The sequence below is a fragment of the Hipposideros armiger genome, unplaced genomic scaffold (genome assembly GCF_001890085.2).
Source record: "Hipposideros armiger isolate ML-2016 unplaced genomic scaffold, ASM189008v1 scaffold_277, whole genome shotgun sequence".
Classification (NCBI taxonomy): Eukaryota; Metazoa; Chordata; class Mammalia; order Chiroptera; family Hipposideridae; genus Hipposideros; species Hipposideros armiger.
The window spans coordinates 2,198,262-2,220,972 of NW_017731627.1; the positions used below are offsets into that span (position 1 = coordinate 2,198,262).

General features: G+C 48.3%; 2 protein-coding genes across 20 annotated transcripts in view; both read left to right on the plus strand.

Annotated features, from left to right (window-relative positions):
• Positions 1-12,791, plus strand: part of R3HDM2 (R3H domain containing 2) — a 144,600-nt gene extending 131,809 nt beyond the window's left edge. For all 16 annotated transcript variants that reach the window (XM_019657593.1, XM_019657591.1, XM_019657595.1 and 13 more), the window contains 10 exons: positions 369-611; positions 954-1,080; positions 1,334-1,494; positions 1,935-2,089; positions 3,371-3,471; positions 9,013-9,182; positions 9,599-9,746; positions 10,906-11,003; positions 11,337-11,421; positions 12,310-12,791. In XM_019657593.1, coding sequence (XP_019513138.1) covers positions 369-611; positions 954-1,080; positions 1,334-1,494; positions 1,935-2,089; positions 3,371-3,471; positions 9,013-9,182; positions 9,599-9,746; positions 10,906-11,003; positions 11,337-11,421; positions 12,310-12,650 — 1,629 coding nt within the window. In that variant the 3' untranslated portion in view covers positions 12,651-12,791. The remainder of the gene's footprint in view (positions 1-368; positions 612-953; positions 1,081-1,333; positions 1,495-1,934; positions 2,090-3,370; positions 3,472-9,012; positions 9,183-9,598; positions 9,747-10,905; positions 11,004-11,336; positions 11,422-12,309) is intronic.
• A 2,468-nt stretch (positions 12,792-15,259) lies between these two features.
• On the plus strand, positions 15,260-22,338 carry STAC3 (SH3 and cysteine rich domain 3). Of its 4 annotated transcripts, XM_019657604.1 has the most exons (12): positions 15,260-15,496; positions 16,220-16,286; positions 16,559-16,823; positions 17,063-17,160; positions 17,377-17,449; positions 18,348-18,445; positions 20,593-20,659; positions 20,842-20,891; positions 21,168-21,253; positions 21,448-21,499; positions 21,589-21,726; positions 21,886-22,338. In XM_019657604.1, exons 2-12 carry the CDS (start codon positions 16,221-16,223, stop codon positions 21,982-21,984), a joined length of 1,092 nt encoding a protein of 363 aa, XP_019513149.1. In that variant the 5' UTR covers positions 15,260-15,496; position 16,220; the 3' UTR covers positions 21,985-22,338. The 4 variants fall into 4 exon arrangements, with proteins under 4 accessions (XP_019513149.1, XP_019513150.1, XP_019513151.1 ...); XM_019657605.1 differs by lacking the exon at positions 16,220-16,286 and having other exon boundaries at positions 15,283-15,496; XM_019657606.1 differs by lacking the exons at positions 15,260-15,496; positions 16,220-16,286 and having other exon boundaries at positions 16,733-16,819.
• Positions 22,339-22,711: the final 373 nt, after the last annotated feature.

Genomic DNA, 22,711 nt, shown 5'->3' on the forward strand with positions numbered 1-22,711 from the left:
TGTGTGTGTGTGTGTGTGTGTGTATGTATGTTGTGTCATTGTTCCCATCTCCCCAGGACAAATTCAAATAAAAATCATAATCAGAGTGGCCATTGTTACCTCATATGTGGCAGGGAGACTGGCTCTAGAGTTTAGGCTCCAAACAGCTGTTTAATTCATAGCAATTTAAAACACTACATGATAGAGATAGAGGCTTCGAGCTAAAAAAGTGCCTTCCAGGGCACAGAGGCAGGAGTGTCTCGAATTTGGTGTAAGGAAGACCACAGAGAGGGTTGCTATTTCTGTTTGTCTCTCTGTCTGTCTTGAAACCAAAGACATGGGGCTTGATATGACCTCAGTCCTTAAGTCTTCCCCCACTCTCTCAACAGGCAGATGACCTCAGCAACCCATTTGGACAGATGAGCCTCAGTCGCCAAGGTTCTACTGAAGCAGCTGACCCATCCTCAGCTCTGTTCCAGCCCCCACTTATCTCCCAGCACCCTCAGCAGACTAGCTTCATCATGGCTTCTACAGGACAGCCTCTGCCCACTTCCAACTACTCCACCTCTAGCCATGCACCACCTACTCAGCAAGTCCTGCCACCCCAGGGCTACATGCAGCCCCCTCAGCAGGTGAGCAGCTCAGGTTCTGAGCTTAAATCACTAATTCAGTTTGTCCAGTATTAGAATCCTTCTTTCTTCCTCGGGAGAAAAGACCAGAGGGGATGCCTGTCACCCACTTTCATTTCCCCACCTTGCACTTGAGAGTTGTCTTTCTAGTTAGAAGGGTGGCTTTCTAGATGACACAAGTCCTTCCTGTTCTGTTGCAAACTTGTATACCAGCGCTGCAATTGCAGACCCAAAATATCTCCATTTACAGATTTTTGGCCATCAACCCTGATGCATTTGATAGTTTGGGGATGTTGGGGCTGAATTTGAGGGACCTTCTCACACATTTGTTTCCTCTCACCATAGATCCAGGTTTCTTACTATCCCCCTGGACAGTATCCTAACTCCAACCAGCAATATCGACCTCTCTCTCACCCGGTGGCCTACAGCCCCCAACGTGGTCAGCAGCTGCCTCAGCCATCCCAGCAGCCTGGTAAGGAGAACTATTAGTATAAGAAGTCAGTGAATAAGTGAAGGGTAGGGACTGAGAAAGAGAGAATTGCCTTCCCCATTTAAGGCAGAGAATTGCCTTTCCTGTTTAAAAAAATAAAAAGTAAAAGGGCAGGAATGATTAGAGTCCTAAAGAGAGACCCAGGATCTCCAGAAAAAGAAATGGTAAAATAGACAGGGGAAGAGAAATTGCTGACAGACCATGCTGATGCCTTCTCTGCCTTGCCCATCCCTAGGTTTACAGCCCATGATGCCTAACCAGCAGCAGGCGGCTTACCAAGGCATGATTGGGGTCCAGCAGCCACAAAACCAGGGCCTGCTCAGCAACCAGAGGAGCAACGTGGGGGGCCAGATGCAAGGCCTGGTGGTTCAGTACACTCCACTGCCTTCCTACCAAGTGGGTGCACTCTGCGTTGGGAAAGATCACCCAGGCCTCGGGATGAAGGATGGGGGACAGTGTCCCACGTCTGACAGTTCTAACACTAACATGTTGTTCCCTTCACCCCTAAAATGTTTAGGTTGTTTTCCTCTGAGAGAAGAGTCTTCATTGAAATTGTTTAATCTTTATACAGCCATACAAATGAGTATATGCCCAGAAAAGTAGGGTCTAAAGGAAGTCAGGCTCCTTTCTTCATATTAGATGCCCAAGAATGGTGTTTGGAGAAGAGGGAAATGGAGGTAGCTCTATAAGCACTTCCTTTAGGCAGATGAGGAGAATAGGAGTGTCTGAGAAGTAGAGAAGGAAGTTAGAGGGTCCTGATCTAGTGATGACTGGGCTGTTCTCTGGATGAACTCATTGGGAATACAAGTAGTCATTCTCTTCTCGTCTCCATTCAGGTCCCAGTGGGTAACGACTCGCAAAATGTGGTCCAGCCGCCTTTCCAGCAACCCATGCTGGTCTCTGCAAGCCAATCTGTGCAAGGGGGCCTCCCAGGTGGGGGCGTCCCAGTGTACTACAGCATGATTCCGCCAGCTCAGCAGAACGGTACGAGGTGAGGACTCCCTGAAAGTTGGGGCACATCTCCCATAGACCTTCAGCAACTGTTGCACCATGGTTTTGTTTCCACTGGCCTAAGAAAAAAAAGGCAGGGGTAAAGATCCCAGTGGTACCCTAAAGCTGGTAGAATATGAGGGAGGTCATCCTCGTTGTTGATTTGACATTTCCATAAGAGCTCATCAACATAAAAAAATTCCTGCTTCAGACAGAGGCTTTATAATTTTCCATTTTTTGTTTTTCTAATCAGTGAGATTCAGAACTATGGGATAGAGACTGCTCATCATTAAAACAAGCAATTTAGAGTGTGTATATGTAAAATTCTCTGTTTATGTCCATGGATGAATCTCAGATGGTCTATTTCTATATTATTTCTATATTTTAGTATGGACCATAGCTGGTAGAATTCTAGAGGTACAAGCTACCTTAGAAATCTCTAGTCCACTTCCCTTGTTTTATTTTTCTCCCTTTTTTAAATAAATGAAGAAATTCCAGCTAGGGATGTTAAGAAACTTATCCAAAGTCACACAGCTAGTTAAAAGCAGAGCTTGGGGCCGACCGAGTGGCTCAGTTGGTTAAGAGCTTGCTCAAGAGTGAGCTCTGAGCAACAGGGTCGCCGGTTCCATTCCCGACCTGAGCTGAGCTGCCGCTGAGCTGCCAACAGGTGGCAGGATGGCTCAGCTCAAAAAAAAAAAGCAGAGCTGGAACTAGAATTCAAGTCTGGGCCTACCTGTATGTATTTCTGTGTGTCTCTCTCACTGTGCATATGTTTATTTCTTTCTTTTTGTATGTATGTCTCCTGTTGTCTTGAGTTTGGGGGGGGGTCCCCCATTTGTCTTCAGGTGACTATGTGTGTTTGCCACTGTGTAAATATCCTAAATCACATACCTCCTTAGTTCTTCTTTTACCTTCCTCTCTCTTGCATTGTTTGTCTGTCTCTGGCACTATCTTTGTGTGTTTCTCAAAGCGTGTATGTGTTTGTGAGTGTATGCACATGTGTGTCTGGTGCTTTCACACTGTTGGGAAGAGCATATGTCACTAACATTCCATCTATAGCACTGATTAGCAGCTTCCTAATTGAAAGATGATCAAGTACAAATATATATAATTAACTTTGAACTGATGAGTGATTTTAGAAATTGCATGGTAAATTGGTCTGGGAATGGCTTGGAGCTGCCTCTGCTTCCCACAGGGGAGGCCCAGGAAGTGGCAGCTGTTTGCTAGGAGCTGTGTTCCTCCCTCTACTGCTTTACCACTACTCTCTCCTCCATCTCCCCAGCCCTTCTGTAGGGTTTCTGCAACCTCCTGGCTCTGAGCAGTACCAGATGCCTCAGTCTCCCTCTCCCTGCAGTCCACCACAGATGCCACAGCAGTACTCAGGTAAGAGGATAAATATTTGGAGGGTCTTGGGTACTGGCAAGAGCAAATGCTGAAGAACTTGTACTCTAAAGCTGGGAAGGGCAGAGAGAGTTCAGGGATTGGCTCTGTCCCCAACTGTGATCCCTTCAGGAGGAAAGACCAAGGTCCTGGCTGGTGTTTTCCAGGGGTGGTAAAGTTGGCCTCTCAAGAAAGGCAAGGTTGGTTGCCCCATCCCTATCCCTGGGAAGCCACATGTCTAATTGGGCTCCTTGTTTTTCTTTCTTGTTCCTTTTTTTCTTTTTCGTTTTCTGAATTCAGCATTACACTTACCACGCACGTGCCTTTGAGACATGAAGTGCTGACCTGTCATCTGCACTCATTCTTCCTATAGACAGCTTTTTTTTTCCCTTGAGAATGTGAGACAGGCCGATAAAATCCTTTTTAAGTCATATCTTAGATTTGTTTGTTTTTCTTATGTGCTCACATGCATTTTATTATTTTAATTCTCACCACAACTTCGTGAAGAAGAAATTTAATACTCAAAGAGGATAAATGACTTGCCTAACGTCACAATCCTAGAACTTGAACTTGGATCCTTTGACTTTGTATATCCTATGCCACATCTTCAATAAGACATTGTCAACAGGCTTCTGTACTCTATTCCTTTCCCTCCAGTGGGAAATAAATGGATATTGTGTTAAACAGCAAAAGGTCCTCCTTGGAAGGGACCAGCTCTCCCAGGTGCTTTTGCCATGCAGCCTCGCACTGTCTGCCTTTGCCAGGAACTCCCCCAACACACCTAGTACAGCTATCCTTATTTTGTTCCCTTTCACTCCACCCTGTCATAGCGTTAGAGGAAGTCTTTTTTTTTTTTTTTTTTAAATTGGGGAATTGGGAGATGGGAACAGCGCTGGGGAATTGGGGGAAGGGGAACAGACAAGTTGCTGTCCTTTTGTTGTTCAGTCTAGTTGTGGAGGACGTTGCTTCACTGGCCCAAGTTGGCACCATCATTGCGCTCTTCCCAGGCAAGGCAGATCAGTTGCCGGCTTCTGGAGAGCCACTCATGGCGGCTGCTGGCCGCTCACGCTGGCTGCTGGCTACACACGGTAGCCCATGGCAACCCACTGCAGCAGGGGCTGCAGCCTAGCCATGGCCAGCGACTCACGGCAGCCCAGCTCCAGGTTGAGCTGTTGTTCAGCATCTTAGCTGTGGAGGGCAGTGTCACTGGCCCTCATATGTGGGATCCGAACCGGGGCCCTCTGGCGTCCCAAGCCAGCTCTTAACCAACGTGCCACTCCCCGGCCCTAGAGGAAGTCTTAATGTAGCCTGAAACCATCCCCATTCTCCTCTATTGTGGGAATGTCAGAGTGCCCTCTTCCGGTGACAGAGGAGTATTTGTGCCAGCTTTTCCCATTTGGAAATGGAGTATTTTTCACATAGATTTTTTTTCCACTGTATGTTAGATGCTGTGGAGTAGATTCCAGAATTAATCTTGCTCATAAGACATGATCAGTTCTTACCTTCAAGGAGTACTGTTTTCTGCCTTCATCCATGGATCTCTCACAGACTGAGAAATTTTTAATTCAACAGCCCTTACCCTTTATTACATTATTGGTCTGTCTAGATGTTTCTCCTAGTGTCCGCCAGGGGCACTTGACCTTGAAATTCCCAGTGGGGAATGGAAATTGTAGAAAACTGCTCCATGAACCACTGTAGCCTGTGGTGGTGCTTGGTACCGCAGGGCATTTTCTCTCCTAGTTGTTAGAATAAGTATGTGCGTGTGTGTGTATGGATATACTATCCTTAGTGGTATAACAGTATATCTGTTGGGTCTCTGTGGTTATATCTGTTAATCTTCAAACATAAGGTCTTTGAATCTGAAACAAACCAAAGGAAAAGAATTTTTCATTACCTACTCTGGACCAAATGCTGAGTTAAGTAAATTGAAACAACTGTTATTCTGAAAGTTGGCAACACTTTCTGGGACTGGGACTGGAAGGAGACAGTCTAGGCTCTTTCCTAATCAATAGAAATGGAGAAAACCCTCTTCATCATCTAGTTCCCTTGCTTCTTTGGAATTTCCTGTTATATTTCCTTTCTTCCTAGCTACCCTAATTGGTCCTAGGCTTCTGACTGACCGCTTGTACTTTTCCTAGATGATGGGACCCTCCGTTCCACCCACATCATCTAAGAGACCATATTCACCATACCACAGATTTTAAAAGTTTCCAATCCCTGCTCATGGAACTCTAACAGGAAGTAGAAGAGAAAAACTGCTTCTTCTGCCTTCCTTTCCAGTTTACCCTTTACTTGGGAAGATAGAATGCCAGCGGAACCCACAGGGACTGCTATGTCACCTTCAGAGGACAGTCACCCGCCCTTCTCCCATGTAGCAACATGGTCACTTTTCCAAAAATAAAGGGAGGGATTAGGATTGGCTGTTCCTGGAACAACTGTTCTGGTTTATTAATACATTTTTGTAGTTGCCCAGTTTAGCCCCAGGCCCGGACCTTAATTCCTCCATTGTGATACTAGACATAACTGTAACCCCAGGAAATACTTTTCTTCCCGCTAAAATGATGGCTTGCAGGTCCCTTGAGGTTTCTACAGGGATGCTTGTCTGGGGAGGATGCACACAGATATGAAATGGCAGTGAAATCTATACATAGACTCCGAACTCCCAGTGACACAGCAGCATGGCCAGAGTGAGGCGCATAGAGAATAACCTCTCCCATACTGGCTCATTTTGTAGCTGAGGGGTTACCGAGGCTGAAACTAGCTCTTTTCTCCCCCACTCCCTGAAGAATTCCCTCTCCCCCACCAAAAAGGGAAAAGACCAGACACTCTTGGCTTTGGGAAAGGTGCCTGTGGATTTTATTTCTCTGGACATTCCTTTCCATAGATTTGATTCCTGGTGGTGAGGAAGAAGCCTTACCAATCTTCTACCTCTGTGATTAAAAAAAAAACAACTAAACAAAAACCAATTCTGCCAGACATAAATGTCATCTGTTTATATTTATGTGGTTTGCTCTGCCCAATCGACCTTTCTACCCAGGTTTAATGATGCCACTTAAAAAGCTATTCACACGTCCCCTAGCTCCTTTCAGAGCTTTCAAGCTAAAATTGATTTCCGTATTCAACCCCCTTCCCACTGCAACCCAGGCTCCTTCCTCCAACCTGATTATATGGAAGTGCTGTCACTGGGCAGTGGGGTGGTTGCTTTTCTATTTTTTTTATTTTTTTTTATTGCCACGTCCATTAAGAAGTAGCGACAGTTCAGCTACTAAAGGATGCCACCTGCTTTTGGCTTGAGGAAGAGAGGCATAAAAATCAGCTCATCAGCAGAGTAGTGCTCTGTGTCCTCGGCTGAGTGAAGGAACAAAGCTCCAGGCCAGCGCGGGAGGACTTAGTGTGGGGAGGAGCTCAGGACTGAGGCTGCGACTGAGAACCCTGGCTTTGTTTTTTTTTTGGGGGGGGTAATCAGAGAAAATAATATGAGGACTCTGTTCTCTTTCCCCCTCCCCTTGGGTCCACTAATAGTGCCCTAAGGCTACATGTTGTTATTTGGAAGAGCTTCCACCGCCTTACTTCTGCCCACACCCTGCATCCTCACACCCTTTCCTGGCCCAGGGCATTAGTCTCAGATTATGAGCTGCCTTCCAGAAAAGCTATAGATTTGATTATTTTTGCCTTGGCCCCCTCGGGTAGCAGTGAGATGTTTGAATAAGGTCAATTGCAATTTTGTTGGTAGAGGATGTTGGAGCAGGTGGGGCTGTTAGGATGGGGAAATAAAATGCCCAAAGCAAGTATAGTGAGGGGAGAGTTGTTAAATGCATGACACTCTGCAATTTTCCTGTGGCCCTTCTGCAAGCCATGCTGATGAATACCCTGTCCCCTTCGGCAGGGGATGGGGAGGTGTGGGCCTGTCACTGAGTATTTGTGCTCTCTGATTACAGGAACCTGGGGTCGGGAGAGGGGCACAAATTGACTGGGGAATAAGATACGACAGATGCTGTGTCTCCTGAGCTGCTCTCTCAGGCTCCCTGCCATTTCTTTTCCTTTCCGTTGACCGATGCTACCTGAGAAAAGCAATCACGCTCACTTCTCAGCAGGACTGGTGCCCAGGGCAGAGGCTGCAACATTTCCCGTCACAGGAAGCAGTATGATGGTGGCAGCAGTGGCAGCCCCAGAGCACCGAGCCATGAAAACAGCAGCACTGCAGCAGGTTTTCGAGCTTACAAGGCCCGGTCCCATTTCTCTACCACCACACACACATGAACCCAGCCTGGCCCTCTACAGAAAGATAGGCTGGGAGGTCAAGAGCAAACCCTCACACCAGACAATCCCCTGTGGGGAAGCAGAGAGCTCCAGCACACCCCTCCCAGCAGGGACTGTCCATCAAACTTCTTCTCCCTGACCCCTTACCTTGCTTTTCACGAGGAAGATTTGGGACTTAGTGTTCCTCCTTATTGAGCCCTTTGCTTCCCCTAGCCTGTGACAGGTAAGGCTATCCTTGTTTGCCTGTGTTAAAACCTTGGGATTGCATCCAGTCAGTTACCTGAACCTGGCAGTAAAACCTACAGAGAGGGTCTGACATTCCCACCCCCTGCTGTCAGTGCTGACTCAGAACCTCCTTGTTCAGTTTCCGCAGCTTCCTGACTAGTCTTCCTGCCACTAGTCTCCCTCCCTGCGGCCACCTTACATTGGGCCACTTGAGTTAGCTCTCTGAAGCACAAGTCTATTCCCAACACCTGCAGGATAAAGACCTTCATCAGAACATTGTCAAACTCTGACACCAACTGTTTGTTTACTGTCTGGCTCCCTAATAGATTGTCTATTCCATGAGGGCAGGTTCCAGTTTTGTTTGTTGTACACCCAGTGCCCAGCTTGGGAACTGGCACATAGTAAACGTTCAGTAAATGTTTGCTGAATAAATGTATTTCATCTCCTACTACTTCCCCTACATAGCCCCAGTGCCTTTGCACCTTGAATTATTTGTCATTTCCTGAATATGATATACATCTCTGCCATTCCCTCTGCTTGAAATGTTTCCAACTCACCCAACCCTTGCCCAAGAAGTACCTTCAGCGTCTGACTTAGTGAAGCTGTGTGCACTCATCTTCTCCATAACAACCAGAGATCACTGACTTATCTGCAGCCATTATCAGAAAAGCCTGCATGTGCCTGCAGCCCTGGCCCAGCCCCAGACTGGGACCGGTACCATGCACAGACACCTGAGCAATCCGACCTGGGCATTTGGTAATACCCAACTGTGGCAGAATGGAGCAGTTTTCTGCCAAGCATACCAAAGTACCCCCCACCAGGTGAAGGCCAGAAGAACACTGGCATCTGGGACTTAAGTCCCTTCCACCCAAACTTTCACTGATTTTGAGGAGAAGGAATCAGAAACCCTATCAGCAGCTGTCTCAGATTCCTGGCAGGCCACAGTTCAGGTGACCCTGAAGAGAGCTGGTGACTTGCTTACTGGCCTTCCCACTCAGGGTTAGCTGACAGGCCAAAATATAGCTTGACTTCACAACCAACTGCTTCCTTGCCATTCAGGAGTGTCACCTTCTGGACCAGGTGTGGTGGTTATGCAGCTGAATGTCCCTAATGGACCCCAGCCCCCCCAGAATCCATCCATGGTCCAGTGGAGTCACTGTAAATATTACAGCATGGACCAGCGGGGGCAGAAACCTGGAGACCTGTACAATCCTGACAGCAGTCCCCAGGTGAGTCCGGCAGCCCACCTTTGTCTTGGCAAGGAGATAACCGGATTCTTCTCAGGGGGTAATCTTGGCCATTGACTGAGCAACCTCTTTTACATGTCTTTCCCTGGGCACTTTTTGGGTAGAAACGTAAGAAATAGAAGAGAGCGTCTTATTTCAAAGAACCTAAGATCTAAGGTGGCAGATGGGACACATACTTGAAAATGCTAAGAGAATACTTAAAACAGTATTTCAAAAAGTGGACATTAAAATAGCACATACTAATTAGGGATGAAGAGGGCAGTTTGAAGGGACAGTCTGACTGTGGCCGAGTTCAGCAAGAAGAGCCCCCTGAGGGAGGTGAGCTTGCAGCCAAGCCACAGGGATATCCAGAGGATGGCGTTCGGTGTTTATGTTATGTGTGCTCTTCTCTCCCACAGGCCAACGCCCAAATGAGCAGCAGCCCCGTCACATCTCCTACCCAGTCTCCAGCACCCTCTCCTGTCACCAGCCTCAGCAGCGTCTGCACAGGACTCAGTCCCCTTCCCGTCCTCACACAGTTCCCCCGGCCTGGGGGTCCAGCACAGGGTAAGGAGTCAGATTAGGGCTGACTGCTGTCAGATTCACCCTTTACATCCCATTCCCAAGTGGGGAGATGAGAAGGTAGCAACAGGCAGGGAGCTACTGTGACCGGTCATCCAGCTCTGGGGGCCAGCTCTTACTTAACATCCCTGTTTAGCGATGACACCTGCCCCTCTTTAGAGATTCCCATAGTTAACGTACTCTAGGCCTCATTTACATACTTAGTATGTACTACCGAGTAAGGTGACTGTGAGCCAGGGAAAAGAAGTCATTGAACTTTCTAATAAACCAAAGGGCTCAACTCATCAGTGCTGAGTCTGAGGCCTTGCAATATGGGGCTGTGTGAGAAATAGTGTGGTTTTAGAAGAGAGAACACTGGGTTTGGGTTAAAAGACTCAGGTTCAAATTCTAGCTCCACCACTGCGTAAGCTTTGTGATGTTGCTCGTGTTACTTAAACTTGGAACCAGAGCTCAGTTTCCTAATCCATAAAGTAGGCTTAAATCATACATAAGATGGGAATAATAATCTTATTCCCTTTCTGCCTTGGCTGTCACAGCAATATAAAAACAAGATGAGAATATGGTTTAAAAACTTTACTGTGCTCTGAATTACATTCACCAACAATAACAGTTAACACTTCTGGTGGTTAGTATGTATCAAGCGTTGCTATAAGTGCTTTCCATGTCTTATGTTCATTTAACCTTCCCAGCAACACTATTGAGGGGGAAACATACCCAATATCGCATTTCTAGTAACAGAGCCAGGATTTGAACCTAGGCAGTCTAGCTCCAAGTCTGTGTTCTTGTCCACTACAAGGTATTGCCTTTCACATGAGTCAGAAACTTGAGCCCTGGGTTTGGGGTGGGGAGAATCTATATAAGAAATAAAAGACATTCATAAAGGTCTATAGGTTTCCTCCAGGGCCTTTTGTCTATAATGGACAAAGCCCTTCTTTAAGAGTGAGGGAACCTAATAGCCCCATTTGTCTGAGATACAGCTGAGAGCCAAAGGGTTTAGGAAGAGAGACAACTCCTAAATCAATCACATGGGCACTTCCTACATAAAAAAATGTAGGAATAGTATTCATCTCCCAAGCTCTTGAAGTCTCATAAGTCATACCATGAAGCTCAAACTCCCAGAAAGCCATCTGCTCTTCCTCCCTAGGCGATGGGCGCTACTCCCTCTTGGGCCAGCCATTACAGTACAATCTGTCCATCTGCCCTCCTTTGCTCCACGGCCAGTCGACTTATACGGTGCACCAGGTAAGGGTGTCCATCAGCATTAGGGCCATCAGACACCCCCTTCTTATTTGGGCCCCTATCTCTGAGCCATCTATCTCAACCAGCTGGGTGGACAAAGGAGACAACATGGAGAGAATGGACAAAGTGGAAGGGGCATTTTCCCACTCCAGTACTCATTCATTCCTCTCACCCCACCCCATTTGTTTCTCAGTGGCTATTTGACCAATCTGACTACGTGGTGCAGTGGGGTCCTCAGGGTTGGGTGCTGCTCCTTCCTTAATCTCTCAGGCAGACATCGGGATGCAAGGCAGTCAATGTTATTTACCCAGGACAGTTGTCTTGTTAATGTTGAAGGGACAGAGTGGATTGAAGCATGGAAACCGGAGCAAGAGACAAGCACTCAAATCTGCCTCCACTGACCTGGGGACAACAGATGTTGGTGAGTGACAGGATGCTGAATCTCCAAGAGAAAGTGCTCACCTCTCCAACCCAGCTTACTAGCCCAGGACGGCTGGGAAAAGCCAGCTGAGGGTGGGGAGTGGAAATGGGACCCTTTTGTACTCAAGAGCGAGGAGAAGCTGCAGAAGTGAAGTATCTCTGTCCTCCTCACCAAGCTATTCCAGATGCTGAGGAAGATGATGGTAAAAATTGGGACTAACACAATGATGGGGGTCGCTGAGCCTGTTACCAACAGTCTTGTGGGAGTGGTCCTGACTTTAATCTAGGATGTCTACTTTTGGTAGTCCTAGACCTAATTTAGGAGAAGCTTGACAAGAGAATGTGGAGGAGTAACTCCCCCTACAGGCCTTCCATGCTAGGCATACAAGATCTGCCAGCATTTTCCCCATTTGGAACAGTCTGCTAAAACAAGGAAAGGAGGGGAAACTGACCTCCCTAGAAGATAAGAAAGAAATCTATTGGGCCAACAACCTCTGGGAAGGGAGCTATGGAACCTATGTCAGACTAGGCTATTGATTTTGTCCAAGAACATCAGCAAAAGCCATCCTTCCTTCACAGTAACAGCTCCATGTGAGAGAAATGAGGTGTGGGACTCCAGATCTTAATCCTGGGATTCTGATTCCCAGTCTCTTGCCTACATACCTAGGCTAGGAGAGAAAGGTTCCTTTGTTTCTCCTAGTTGCCCTGATCAGAGTCTGGATGGTGAGGAGTTGGGTTGACTGGGGAAGGAGGAAAGGGCTAAGTGAGAAAGGCCAGGCTTTTGAGAACATAGTGTACAGAAGTGGCCAGCTGGATACTTTTCTGCCAGGCCACTGTCCAGTCCTCCCTACTCGCTCTCACAACCTTGTCCTCTCTCCTCCCCTTCCAGTTCTGGGGCGGGTGCTGGAGGTGACAGATCTCCCTGAGGGCATCACTCGTACCGAGGCGGACAAACTCTTCACTCAGCTCGCCATGTCCGGCGCCAAGATCCAATGGCTCAAGGATGCTCAGGGGCTGCCTGGCGGGGGTGGGGGGGACAACAGTGGGACTGCCGAGAACGGCCGCCACGCGGACCTCGCTGCCTTGTACACCATCGTGGCTGTGTTCCCCAGCCCCCTGGCTGCCCAAAATGCCTCCCTTCGCCTCAACAACTCTGTGAGTCGCTTCAAACTTCGAGTGGCCAAAAAGAACTATGACCTGAGGATCCTGGAGCGAGCCAGCTCCCAATAAAGGGAGGAGGGGAAGGAACCAGCACAGCAGGGGTGACGGCAGGGTGGAGGGCATTGAGAGATCCTGACAGACCATGGACAGAGACAGAAAGGAAGGTGACAGACACTGAACTGGAGCCTGAGACAGGAGGGATGAAGATGGAAACAGACAGACACTCACACTGGCACTGGACTCCTTCTCACTCCCCTGCCATGGGTCCCCTCTTTTTCCCTGGTTGGCCTTCCTCTGCCTCCCCCTCCTTCCCATCCTCTTCTATCATTTTTTATCTCTTCTCCCACCATGAAATTAATTTCTTTCATATTTTTTGGCTAGGTAGAATTGGGAGAGTCCTGCACTCCCCTATTCTCCTATTTCCTTATCATCCCAAGCTCCCTTTTCTTTTTTGGTCTTTATGAATATATTTATATGGACAGAATTAAGAAAAACAAAATTGATTTCCCTTTTCTCTCACTTCCCCCTTCTTGTCTCCCCAAACCCCACAGAGTTAAAACTTGGGCCTTCCTCCACCCCCACTCCCCAGAACACTTGTATATTGTTTGTTTGAGGTTTGTGCCGAAGTAACAGACACAGTATTTAATTGCACATACAGATGTTTGCTGGGTATATTCACTGTAAATTTTATTTAATCTGAGTTTTTGTTTGTTTGGGGGGGGGATCATTTGGGGGGAGGTTGATTTTGTTTTTAAATACAAAAAAAAAAATCTGTCACTGGACGTCAGTCCCTGTTTCTCTGTTGCCGCCCTGGTGTGGGTGGGTGTTGGAGGTCCTGGGTAGTTACAGCCCAGTGTTGGAGGGATTTGATGTGGGTTTGGATGGCTTTCCTAGCATACGCACATATGTCATCCCATCCTAACACTGTTTCCTGCGTCCCATCCTCCTCCTTACACATACTTCTGATAGGTAGCTGGGTCTCTAACGGGACCTTGGTCCTGGGTGCTCCCAACTCTGCCACTAACTGTGGTTCATCAGGCACATCACTTCTCAACTCAACCTCTGAGTCCTTATCAATAAAATAGAGATGTGGACTGACTAGGTGACCTCTGAGTTTCCTTCCACTCTGTTAATTCTGTAACTCATTTAGGGTCCTTGAGGCTGAGCTGGGGAGGGGTAGTTGAGGTCCAGAACTGGGTTGAGATGCTGGCGTCTCATACCATCTAATCTTCAGGGAATGGAAGACTTGGGCCTTTAATCTTAAAGCCAGAGGATTGGGTTCTACCTGGCAGAAACATAAGTGGATGTTTCTTACAATATACAGCTTCATCAGTTAAACTTGCAGTGCCAAGATGCCACATTACCCAGGCATGCTCACCAGTCCCTGTCCTATGCTGCTGAAGAAAGGCGGAGAGCGGAAGTCACCTGCCTGCAAGACGGAGCTTCTCCTCTGAGGCTTCTCAAAACTAGCCTAGTTGTTCAGCCTGTCAAGCCAGTTGTTAAAGAGCCTGTAGGTACACCCAGAATCATCCAGCAGCCCCCTTTCAATCTCACCCACCCCTTAAGAGGATAAAGAGCAGCAATGACAGAACATTGCCCTGGAAATCTCTTGGGTCTGGGTAGTAGTATCTCTAGCTAGGCTCCTCTGAGGCTTGTCTGACCCAACCTCCAAAGTAATTCTTTACTTTTCACAGATACAAGGGATAAAGCAGCACTATTGCCACCTCCAAATTGCTCTCCTCTAAGATGGGAGTATCTCCTCTTTCAGCTGTGTCAGCACAGAGCAGAAGGCTGCATCCCTGTGAGATAAGAATGCCAGATATCTCACTGACCCATCAGTGCATACACTGGGGCATCAGAGGGAAAAGGAATCAGGGAATCAAAATGACTCAGGAAGTGTGAAGCTTGGCCATCCTACCACCTCTTAAGAGTTTGCAGTTCTCATGAGGAAGGGCATATTCCTTACAGACGATAAAAACTCCCTGTGTGGCAGCTATTATTACTTTCTGTCCAATGTCAACAATACCGCCTCTACCTGATCATTAGACCCTTACTCCCACAAAGCCCTCAGAAGTCAAAGCCTGGCTTTTGTAAATAGCTCTTCGAAGTCCCTTCACCCTGAGGACAAGATTTTAGAGGAATAGGGGGAAGGATGTCTCAGAACAACTGGAGGGGACAAAGCAGTACTACATGTTCTTCACTCCCTTACAGCGTGGCAGCCAGGCACCCCTCCCTCCATCTACCCACGGAGAAGGAGGTGATCTAGTCTGGCTGATAGGAGAGGTCTGAAAATTCGAATTTTCTTTTCACCAGTTCCCAGCCTTTTGCTTCTTAAAGGCTTGAGGCTAGATAAATGCTTGAGGGCATAAAAACACAAGGCCACAAGAAGACAATGGCTGAGAAGTCAAAGGCTAGTTCCTAAAGTAGGTCCAGGGAGGGTAGAACTGGGGAGATGTTTGGACCTTGGGGAAAGGGGATTGGGAAAGCTGTTTATAATGCATCTTTACCATCAGTCATCTAAAATCACCCACGTGAGTACACAGCATGAACACTGTCCCTTCCTGAATTTAGCCCATATGACCTACACACCATAGATGAAAAACCAGGAAACAGCAGCTCTGGGGGATGGGAGAAGTCAGGGTCCAGCCCTGCCCAGACCTCTCCGTGTCCAATTTCTCTGTGTCAGCTGTGCGCTCAGCTGTCCACGTTCCTCCAGCCCTGTCATTTCAGCTTTGACACCAAGGCAAGAGGCTAGGTCTACAAATACTGCCTGGGTAGCCGGCGTGAGTACAGAGGGTACTGGGGGGGCTTAGCCCCCAAGGAAGAGGACCAGTCCTTCCCCAGCGCCACCACCAAGACCAAAGGGGCTTCCTGCTCCCTCCACAGACTGTGGATTGACTTAGGGATTCCCAAACGTAAGTTGCCTGTTCTCCTTGGCATTGCCAGGACTATTCACCTCAGCTTCCCCAATCCTGAGTCTATTCAGCGTCTTCATTTCTTCCCTTGTGTGTGAGTAGTTTGGGTTTTAGGAGTGAAATTACTGTTCTACTCCTGGACAAAGAGCTAGGATTGGAGGGTGGGGTGGGGGTGGGGCCAAAGGAATGGAGTAGTAAGGGAAAGAAAGGCTCCTATTACTCTGAAAACTTAAAATAGCTGAAGCCTGAGGCAGGCTGGGAACTAGGCCCTGGGCCTCCAGGGCTCAAGAAAGGGGTAGGGATAACAAATTGTCCCAGCCCATCCCTCCACATAACAAACCTCTTGAATAAAGATCTGGGAAGGTGTGTGTCACGTGTCTCATTGCCCACAGATGTTGTGAAACAAAGGACCCGTAGGCAAGTCCCTACACCGGGCTGCCTTGAGCGCTGTATGGGGCTGCTGTCAACTCAGGGTTGCCCCTCAGGGTGGAAGGATGGGTATTGATTACAGGAACCAGTTGGGAAATTCTTTAGTCTGTTGGGCTTTTCTCTGGACCTCCATGGAATCTTCCTGTTCATAAACCCTGTGCAAGGATCTCTGTTTAACCACATTTCTCCCAAAGCCTCCCCTTCAAGGAGCACCCTACTGTGAGGGACAGGACTAAGGGAGGGAAGAAAGGCAGTCAGGGGTTAGATTTCATAGTGGGGTCCCACCTCTTGCAGGATGACAGAAAAGGAGGTGCTGGAGTCGCCTAAGCCCTCCTCCCCAGCAGAGACTCCGCCAAGTGGGGTGAGTCTGGGCCTCTGACCACAGGGTGTGGGGAGCTGGGAAGCCACTGCAGCCGTTGAAGGTGCTTGAATTGATCGCGCTTATAGGTGACTCATTTATTGTTAGAATGCTAGCCAGCACCTGCAGCCCCCAATAGCCCCTAATCCTGGGGTGTGCCCCTTACCCCAGGTTAGAAAAATGTCTAGTCAGCCTCAGCATTACCTACTGTAGAGAGCATGACAATTCTTTTAACATTGGATTTCCTTCCCTCCCTACCTCCCTTCCTCTCTCAGCTACAGCGGCTGAAGCAGTTATTCAGGAAGGAGTCTACAGGAACAAAGGAAATGGAAGTTCCCCCAGAGCCCCAGGCCAATGGGGAGGCAGTGGGAGCTGGGGGTGGGCCCATCTACTACATCTATGAGGAAGAAGAGGAAGAAGAGGAAGAGGAGGAGCCACCCCCAGAACCTCCTAAGCTTGTCAATGATAAGCCCCACAAATTCAAAGAGCATTTCTTCAAGAAGCCCAAGTTCTGTGATGTCTGTGCCCGGATGATTGTGCGTGAGTCATGAAGGGAAGTGGCCAGTGTGTGATGTTGAAGGCAGGGGACAGGGAAAGGATTTAGGAGAGGGGTGTTCGTATAGCAGACAGGCTGTGGCAAGATTTGGCTTTTAAGAAAATAACTGTTCGAGACTGCAAGTGTTGGGTCCCAGACAGAAAAGGGACCTGAGAGCTGGAGTAGCAGCAACGGGGCAAAGGGAAACGGGAACCTCACCCAAGTGTTCTTCCCTTCTCCCAAGTCAACAACAAATTTGGGCTTCGCTGCAAGAACTGCAAAACGAGCATCCACGATCACTGTCAGTCCTACGTGGAGATGCAGAGATGCTTCGGCAAGATCGTGAGTAGGCTCTGGGGAGCCAGAAAGTAGGAGGGAGGGGACATGGTGTCAGCTACCGCCTTGCCAGCCCCTCCTCAGGTCACTCCATCTACTTCCCTGCTGTTTCTCAGCCTATCTCTTAACTTCAAGAAGGGGTGAGCTCTCACGGGAGAGATGGGGTTCTGGATCCTACCTTGTTCTCTCTCATGCTTTCTCCCATCCCTTCCTACCCTACAGCCCCCTGGTTTCCGTCGGGCCTATAGCTCCCCACTCTACAGCAACCAGCAGTACGCTTGTGTCAAAGATCTCTGTAAGTGCCCCACATGGGACCTGAGGGAATGGGCAAGCCTGGACAGATGGTTTCAGCACCACCTCTAGACTTGGAAGCCAAATTCTGAAACAGGAAGATTCTACTTCCCATGATTCTCTCTCAACCTAATATTTTAGCCATCTTGGATGCAGAGTCAGTACTCCCCTGTTTGATAGCTGAGGGAGATAAAATTTAGCTAGGTCTCCACACAGTTAGCAAGAGACAGAGCCAAGACTGAAACCTTCATCTGCCTAACTTCAAAATCGGTGCTCTTCATATGCAAAACCATTTTTAGGTGAGCAAGGATTGTAGACTGTCCTCATCCTCATTACAGATTTCCAGACTCAGGGCCAGACCAAGAACTGTGGACATCCTGAGTACAATCTTAATTTGGCAACCCTGAAAAAACATGTTATTTGAAAATTTGCTCAAGATTTATTTGGAGGAGAGGCTGAATTCTGTGAGGAGCATGGGTGTGAAAAAGAAGAACCCACTGGTGGTGGCACCCCAGCTTGCACATGCCACTCAGTGGAACAAAAGCCAGCAGTTAAAGGACCACTCTACTTAGAAGGAGAATAGTGATTCTGAGCATTCCCCAACTCCCAAGCAATTTAGCAAAGTTGTCTTTTCCAACATCATATAATGGTCTGCCTGGAAGGAATGCTGGTAAATGTTTTTCTCTATCACATTACATTTCCAATTATGTCTTTAGAGCTCTTTGTAGATTGATGACCTGGGTATACCTAGCTGACCTCCCCTAATGCTGCACACACGCACGTGCACACACGTGTATCTACTCAGTCCCACCTCTCCCTTACTTAAGAGGTCTCTCTTTCCTCCAAGCCTTTCTCTGCCTCCCCAATAATTAATGTCTTCTTTCTTCTCCCATTCCCACTAGCTGCTGCCAATCGTAATGACCCTGTGTTTGAAACCCTGCGCACTGGGGTGATCATGGCAAACAAGGAACGGAAGAAAGGACAGGCAGATAAGAAAAATGTGAGCATCACACCTTCCTACTGAGATCCCTTCCAGAAACCCCGTGGAGCAGGTCCTGTCTCCTCTCTGGAAAGCTGACAAAAGCTAGGGATCCTTATTTCCTAAAATTGCACATAACCAAACAGTCAAATTTTTTCATGCAATTTTAGAGGTCCTCAGGTTAAGAACTCCTGCCATAGCGTGTTTTCTCCAGGAACTCCCTTCTGAACTTGTCAGATTAACCATCATAACAAACTGAAGCATTCCCCAATACCAGGTCCCTGGCATTGCTCAGCAACAGAAGCAAGAGCTATGTTTTGGATTTGGGGAAGAGAATTGGTCATGGCAAGTATTCAGAGAATTCCAGAATTATGTAAGGGTCCATGAAGATCTTCTAGTCTGACCCATTTATGCTATCGATGAGGGAAATGAGGCACAAAACTAGTGGCCAAATGCTTCGTTTCCTTTTGTAATAGGGTTACTACATTGGTAATTCCCTAGACTTGCATTCAGTTCTGCTGGAATTTGTTCGCATATCCTTATGTGTTTCTGGACAACCAGGATGGACTCATGTGGATAATGTTACAGGTAGATGGATTCCTAAAATTGGTTGAATGACAGTCAGTACCCAAAGGATCCTGGTCCTTTAGGGAGTGTTCAACTAGAGGGAGATTTCTGATGCCTCATAACATGATTTGGTGCTTGGTCCTCACCTGTGGAAATTTTTTTCACTGATGCAAATGAAGATATAAATGGTATATCCATTAAGTTTGTAGGAAACCTAGGAGGGAAAACTTATACACTGAATAATATATTAAAAAAAAAAATCTTAGGGCCGGCCAAGTGGCGCATTAAGAGCTGTCTTGGGACGCCAGAGGGCCCGGTTCTGATCCCACATATGAGGGCCAGTGACACTGCCCTCTACAGCTAAGATGCTGAACAACAGCTCAACCTGGAGCTGGGCTGCTGTGAGTCGCCGGCGACGGCGTAGGCTGCAGCCCCTGCTGTAGTGGGTTGCCATGGGCTACTGTGTGTAGCCAGCAGCCAGCGAGCGGCTGTCCAGAAGCCGGCGACTGATCTGCCTCGCCTGGGAAGAGCGCAATGATGGTGCCAACTTGGGCCAGTGAAGCAACATCCTCCACAACTAGACTGAAGAACAAAAGGACAGCAACTTGTCTGTTCCCCTTCCCTCAATTCCCCACCGCTGTTCCTATCCCCCAATTCCCCAATTAAAAAAAAAATCTTTAAAGGCCGGCTGAGTGGCTCAGTTGGTTAAGAGCTCGCTCAAAGGCTTGAGCTCTGAGCAACAGGGGTTCGAGTCCAGCCCGAGCTGAGCTGCCAACAGGTGGCAGGATGGCTCAGCTAAAAAAAAATAAACATAAACATTAAAAAAAAAAAATCTTAGACTGGAGACTTTCAAGATGGCAGATTAGAGGGGGAAGAAATCTTAGACTAGAAGAAAGGCCCAGAACTAATAATTTGAAATTTTGTAAGGAAAAATGTACATATCTGTTCTTGGATTAAAATTCAACTGCACAAAAACAGAACTAGAGATCTGGCCTCAAAGTAGTTGAGATGGAGGATAGGTGCAAATTAAGGATTTCTGTGGAGTGAGCAATGACTGTAAGACACTAACAATGTGATTTGGCTGCATCCAGAAAGGGTAGCACATTCAGGTTCTATTTTCTTAAGGGAATTATAAAAACTGTTGCCTATTTTTTTTCTCTTACACACTGGAGTATTTTTAAGGAGGGCAATTTGAAGGGACTGAGAATGATTAGAGAAGAAAAGACAGGAAGGACATGCCAGCTGTCCTCAGATCTTTAAAGGGGTTATATTTGTTCTGTAGTGCTCCAGAGGGCAAATCCAGACCAATAACTAAAAGTTACAGGGAGACTGACATAGGCTTAATATAGAGAATTGCCCCCCAAATTGCATGAGCTTACTTTGCAAGGTAGTGAGCTACATTCATGCATAATGGGTGATCCACCTGCCAGGATGTTTTAGAGGAAGCCTCTTCATTAGGCAGGTGGTTGACTACATATTTCCTCCAAGGCTCCTTCCAACCCTGAGATCCTATTATTCTATAGTTCTCTGGCCTGACTGGAGAGCCAGGGCAAGCATGGGTTCCCAAGACAGCATCTTCCTAACTCTGGTGCCCCCTCCAGCCTCTAGCAGCCATGATGGAAGAGGAGCCAGAGTCTGCAAGACCAGAGGAAGGCAAACCCCAGGATGGTGAGTAACACCCACCTCCATCCATAGAGTTGGAGTAGGGTCAGGGGCTCAGCAGTGGCACAGGGGATGGAGAGCCAAAGGGCATTCCAGGTTTGGAGATAATAAAGGAGGCCCTACAACAGAAAGGTAAGAGAATGAAGGCTACCTTCCAGGAGCCAATTTGTTGGTGTTTCCCATCCCAGGAAACCCCGAAGGGGATAAGAAGGCTGAAAAGAAGACAACTGATGACAAGGTGAGAATCCTTTCTCCCTGCAGGGACCTGAGTCCTCTCCCCAACCGAGTTCCAACTCTACTCAGCAAAACCTCACACTAACTCTGTGTTTCTGTCACCTTTAACCTGCCTTCTCCACCACCTCACACAACCAATACACTCCTCTTCGTTCAGGGACCTGGGAGATAGATGGAATGTAGTGTGTCTGGAGAATGCCTCTACCTGCCTGGGCTCCTGCCCCTCAGTGTGAGACAGAGGAGCCCTGAGATTCACCACCCACTCGCTTTTACCCTCCAGAACAAGCAACCTGGTTTCCAGCAGTCTCATTACTTTGTGGCTCTCTATCGGTTCAAAGCCCTGGAGAAGGATGACCTGGATTTCCCGTGAGAGGCCTTAGGATTGGGGTGGGGGTGTACTGGGAGTGAAGAGGAGAGAGCCCAGCTCCCTACGGAAAAGGAAGGAGGGAGGGAGGATACTCAGGGCTTGGAGCCTATTGGGGCTGGACCTGGGTACAACCAGGGGACTGGATATGTGAATAAGGCCCCAAATCTCAGAGGCCCCTGCCTTCCTCTGCCAGACCTGGAGAGAAGATCACAGTCATAGATGACTCCAATGAGGAGTGGTGGCGGGTAAGAGAAATGACTGAGGCTAGGGTGGGACATGGGTTGAGTTTAAAACCTAAGATTAAGAGACCGATTCTCCCTGCTGTCTCCTCAAGGGGAAAATAGGCGAGAAGGTCGGATTTTTCCCTCCAAACTTCATCATTCGGGTCCGGTCTGGAGAACGTGTGTACCGTGTAACGAGATCCTTCGTGGGGAACCGCGAGATAGGACAGATCACTCTCAAGAAGGACCAGGTAGCTCTGGTGCCCCAGGCCCGGAGGCTCCTCTGCAAACCGCACTCCTTGCAGATCTTAACCCATTAATATATGGGCTTCCATAACTCTGGGCTCCCCTGCTCGCCTCTCCTACGTTTTCCCTTGATTCCTCTCCTCCCTAATCCTTTAATCCTTTAGATCGTGGTGCAGAAAGGAGATGAAGCCGGCGGCTACGTCAAGGTCTACACCGGCCGCAAGGTGGGGCTGTTCCCCACCGACTTCCTAGAGGAGATTTAGGTATGCCGGCGTCAGCTGGCCGGAGATACCTGTGCCCCGTTCTGGGCAGGCCCAGTGGAAGTTGAAGAGGAAAGGGGCGAAAGCAACTACATGGCTGGGTAGGGGAGGGTGGGAAGGGCCGCCTGAGCGTGACGGGGCTCCTGGGAAGGGACTGGTTCCCGCTCCCTCCCCTGACCTACGGCTTCGGATACTGATCCAGAGCAGCCTCTCCAGCAACCCCTCAGGTTCAGCTTTTGAGAACTGGAAAAAGAAGAATACGTCTCCACTAGGAGGCGCCCTGGGGGTGCCGGGGTGGGTGGGAGGCAAACTGTTGAATGTTGTGGATTTATTAAAATTTTGACAAAAGTTAGAAAAGTTTGTTCTTTAACTGGGGCCAAGGAGAGAGGGAGGGGAGCGCCTACGAAGGAGTGGAGCATTCCCACTATCATCCGGTAACCCGAAACCCACCTGGGCTGAGGCTGGTGGGAGGTGAGAAGACAGGTGCGTCCGCTAGGCGAGGCCTCTGTAGTCAATGAAGAAAGCGGAGCTGGGCTGGGGTCACCGCCCCCGCACCCCTGCAGCTGGGAGCAGGATCCTGTAGCCGGGTAGGTCCACCTAGCTTTTGGCGATTTTGCCGCCGGCAGCCCCTGCATTTCGGAAACTGGCTCAGTGCCGAGCTGGGCCGCCAGGGGGCGGTGCAAGATCTCGGTTGGAGAGCGAGGGACAGGGCGGGGGTGGGGGGTGTGAG

Bases quoted from the DNA above. Each gene is read 5' to 3' on its own strand.
- STAC3 (XM_019657604.1), top strand. From the start codon at position 16,221: ATGACAGAAAAGGAGGTGCTGGAGTCGCCTAAGCCCTCCTCCCCAGCA. The intron at 16,287-16,558 runs GTGAGTCTGGGC...TTCCTCTCTCAG, and splicing joins CAGAGACTCCGCCAAGTGGG to CTACAGCGGCTGAAGCAGTT. The intron at 17,161-17,376 runs GTGAGTAGGCTC...CCTACCCTACAG, and splicing joins AGAGATGCTTCGGCAAGATC to CCCCCTGGTTTCCGTCGGGC.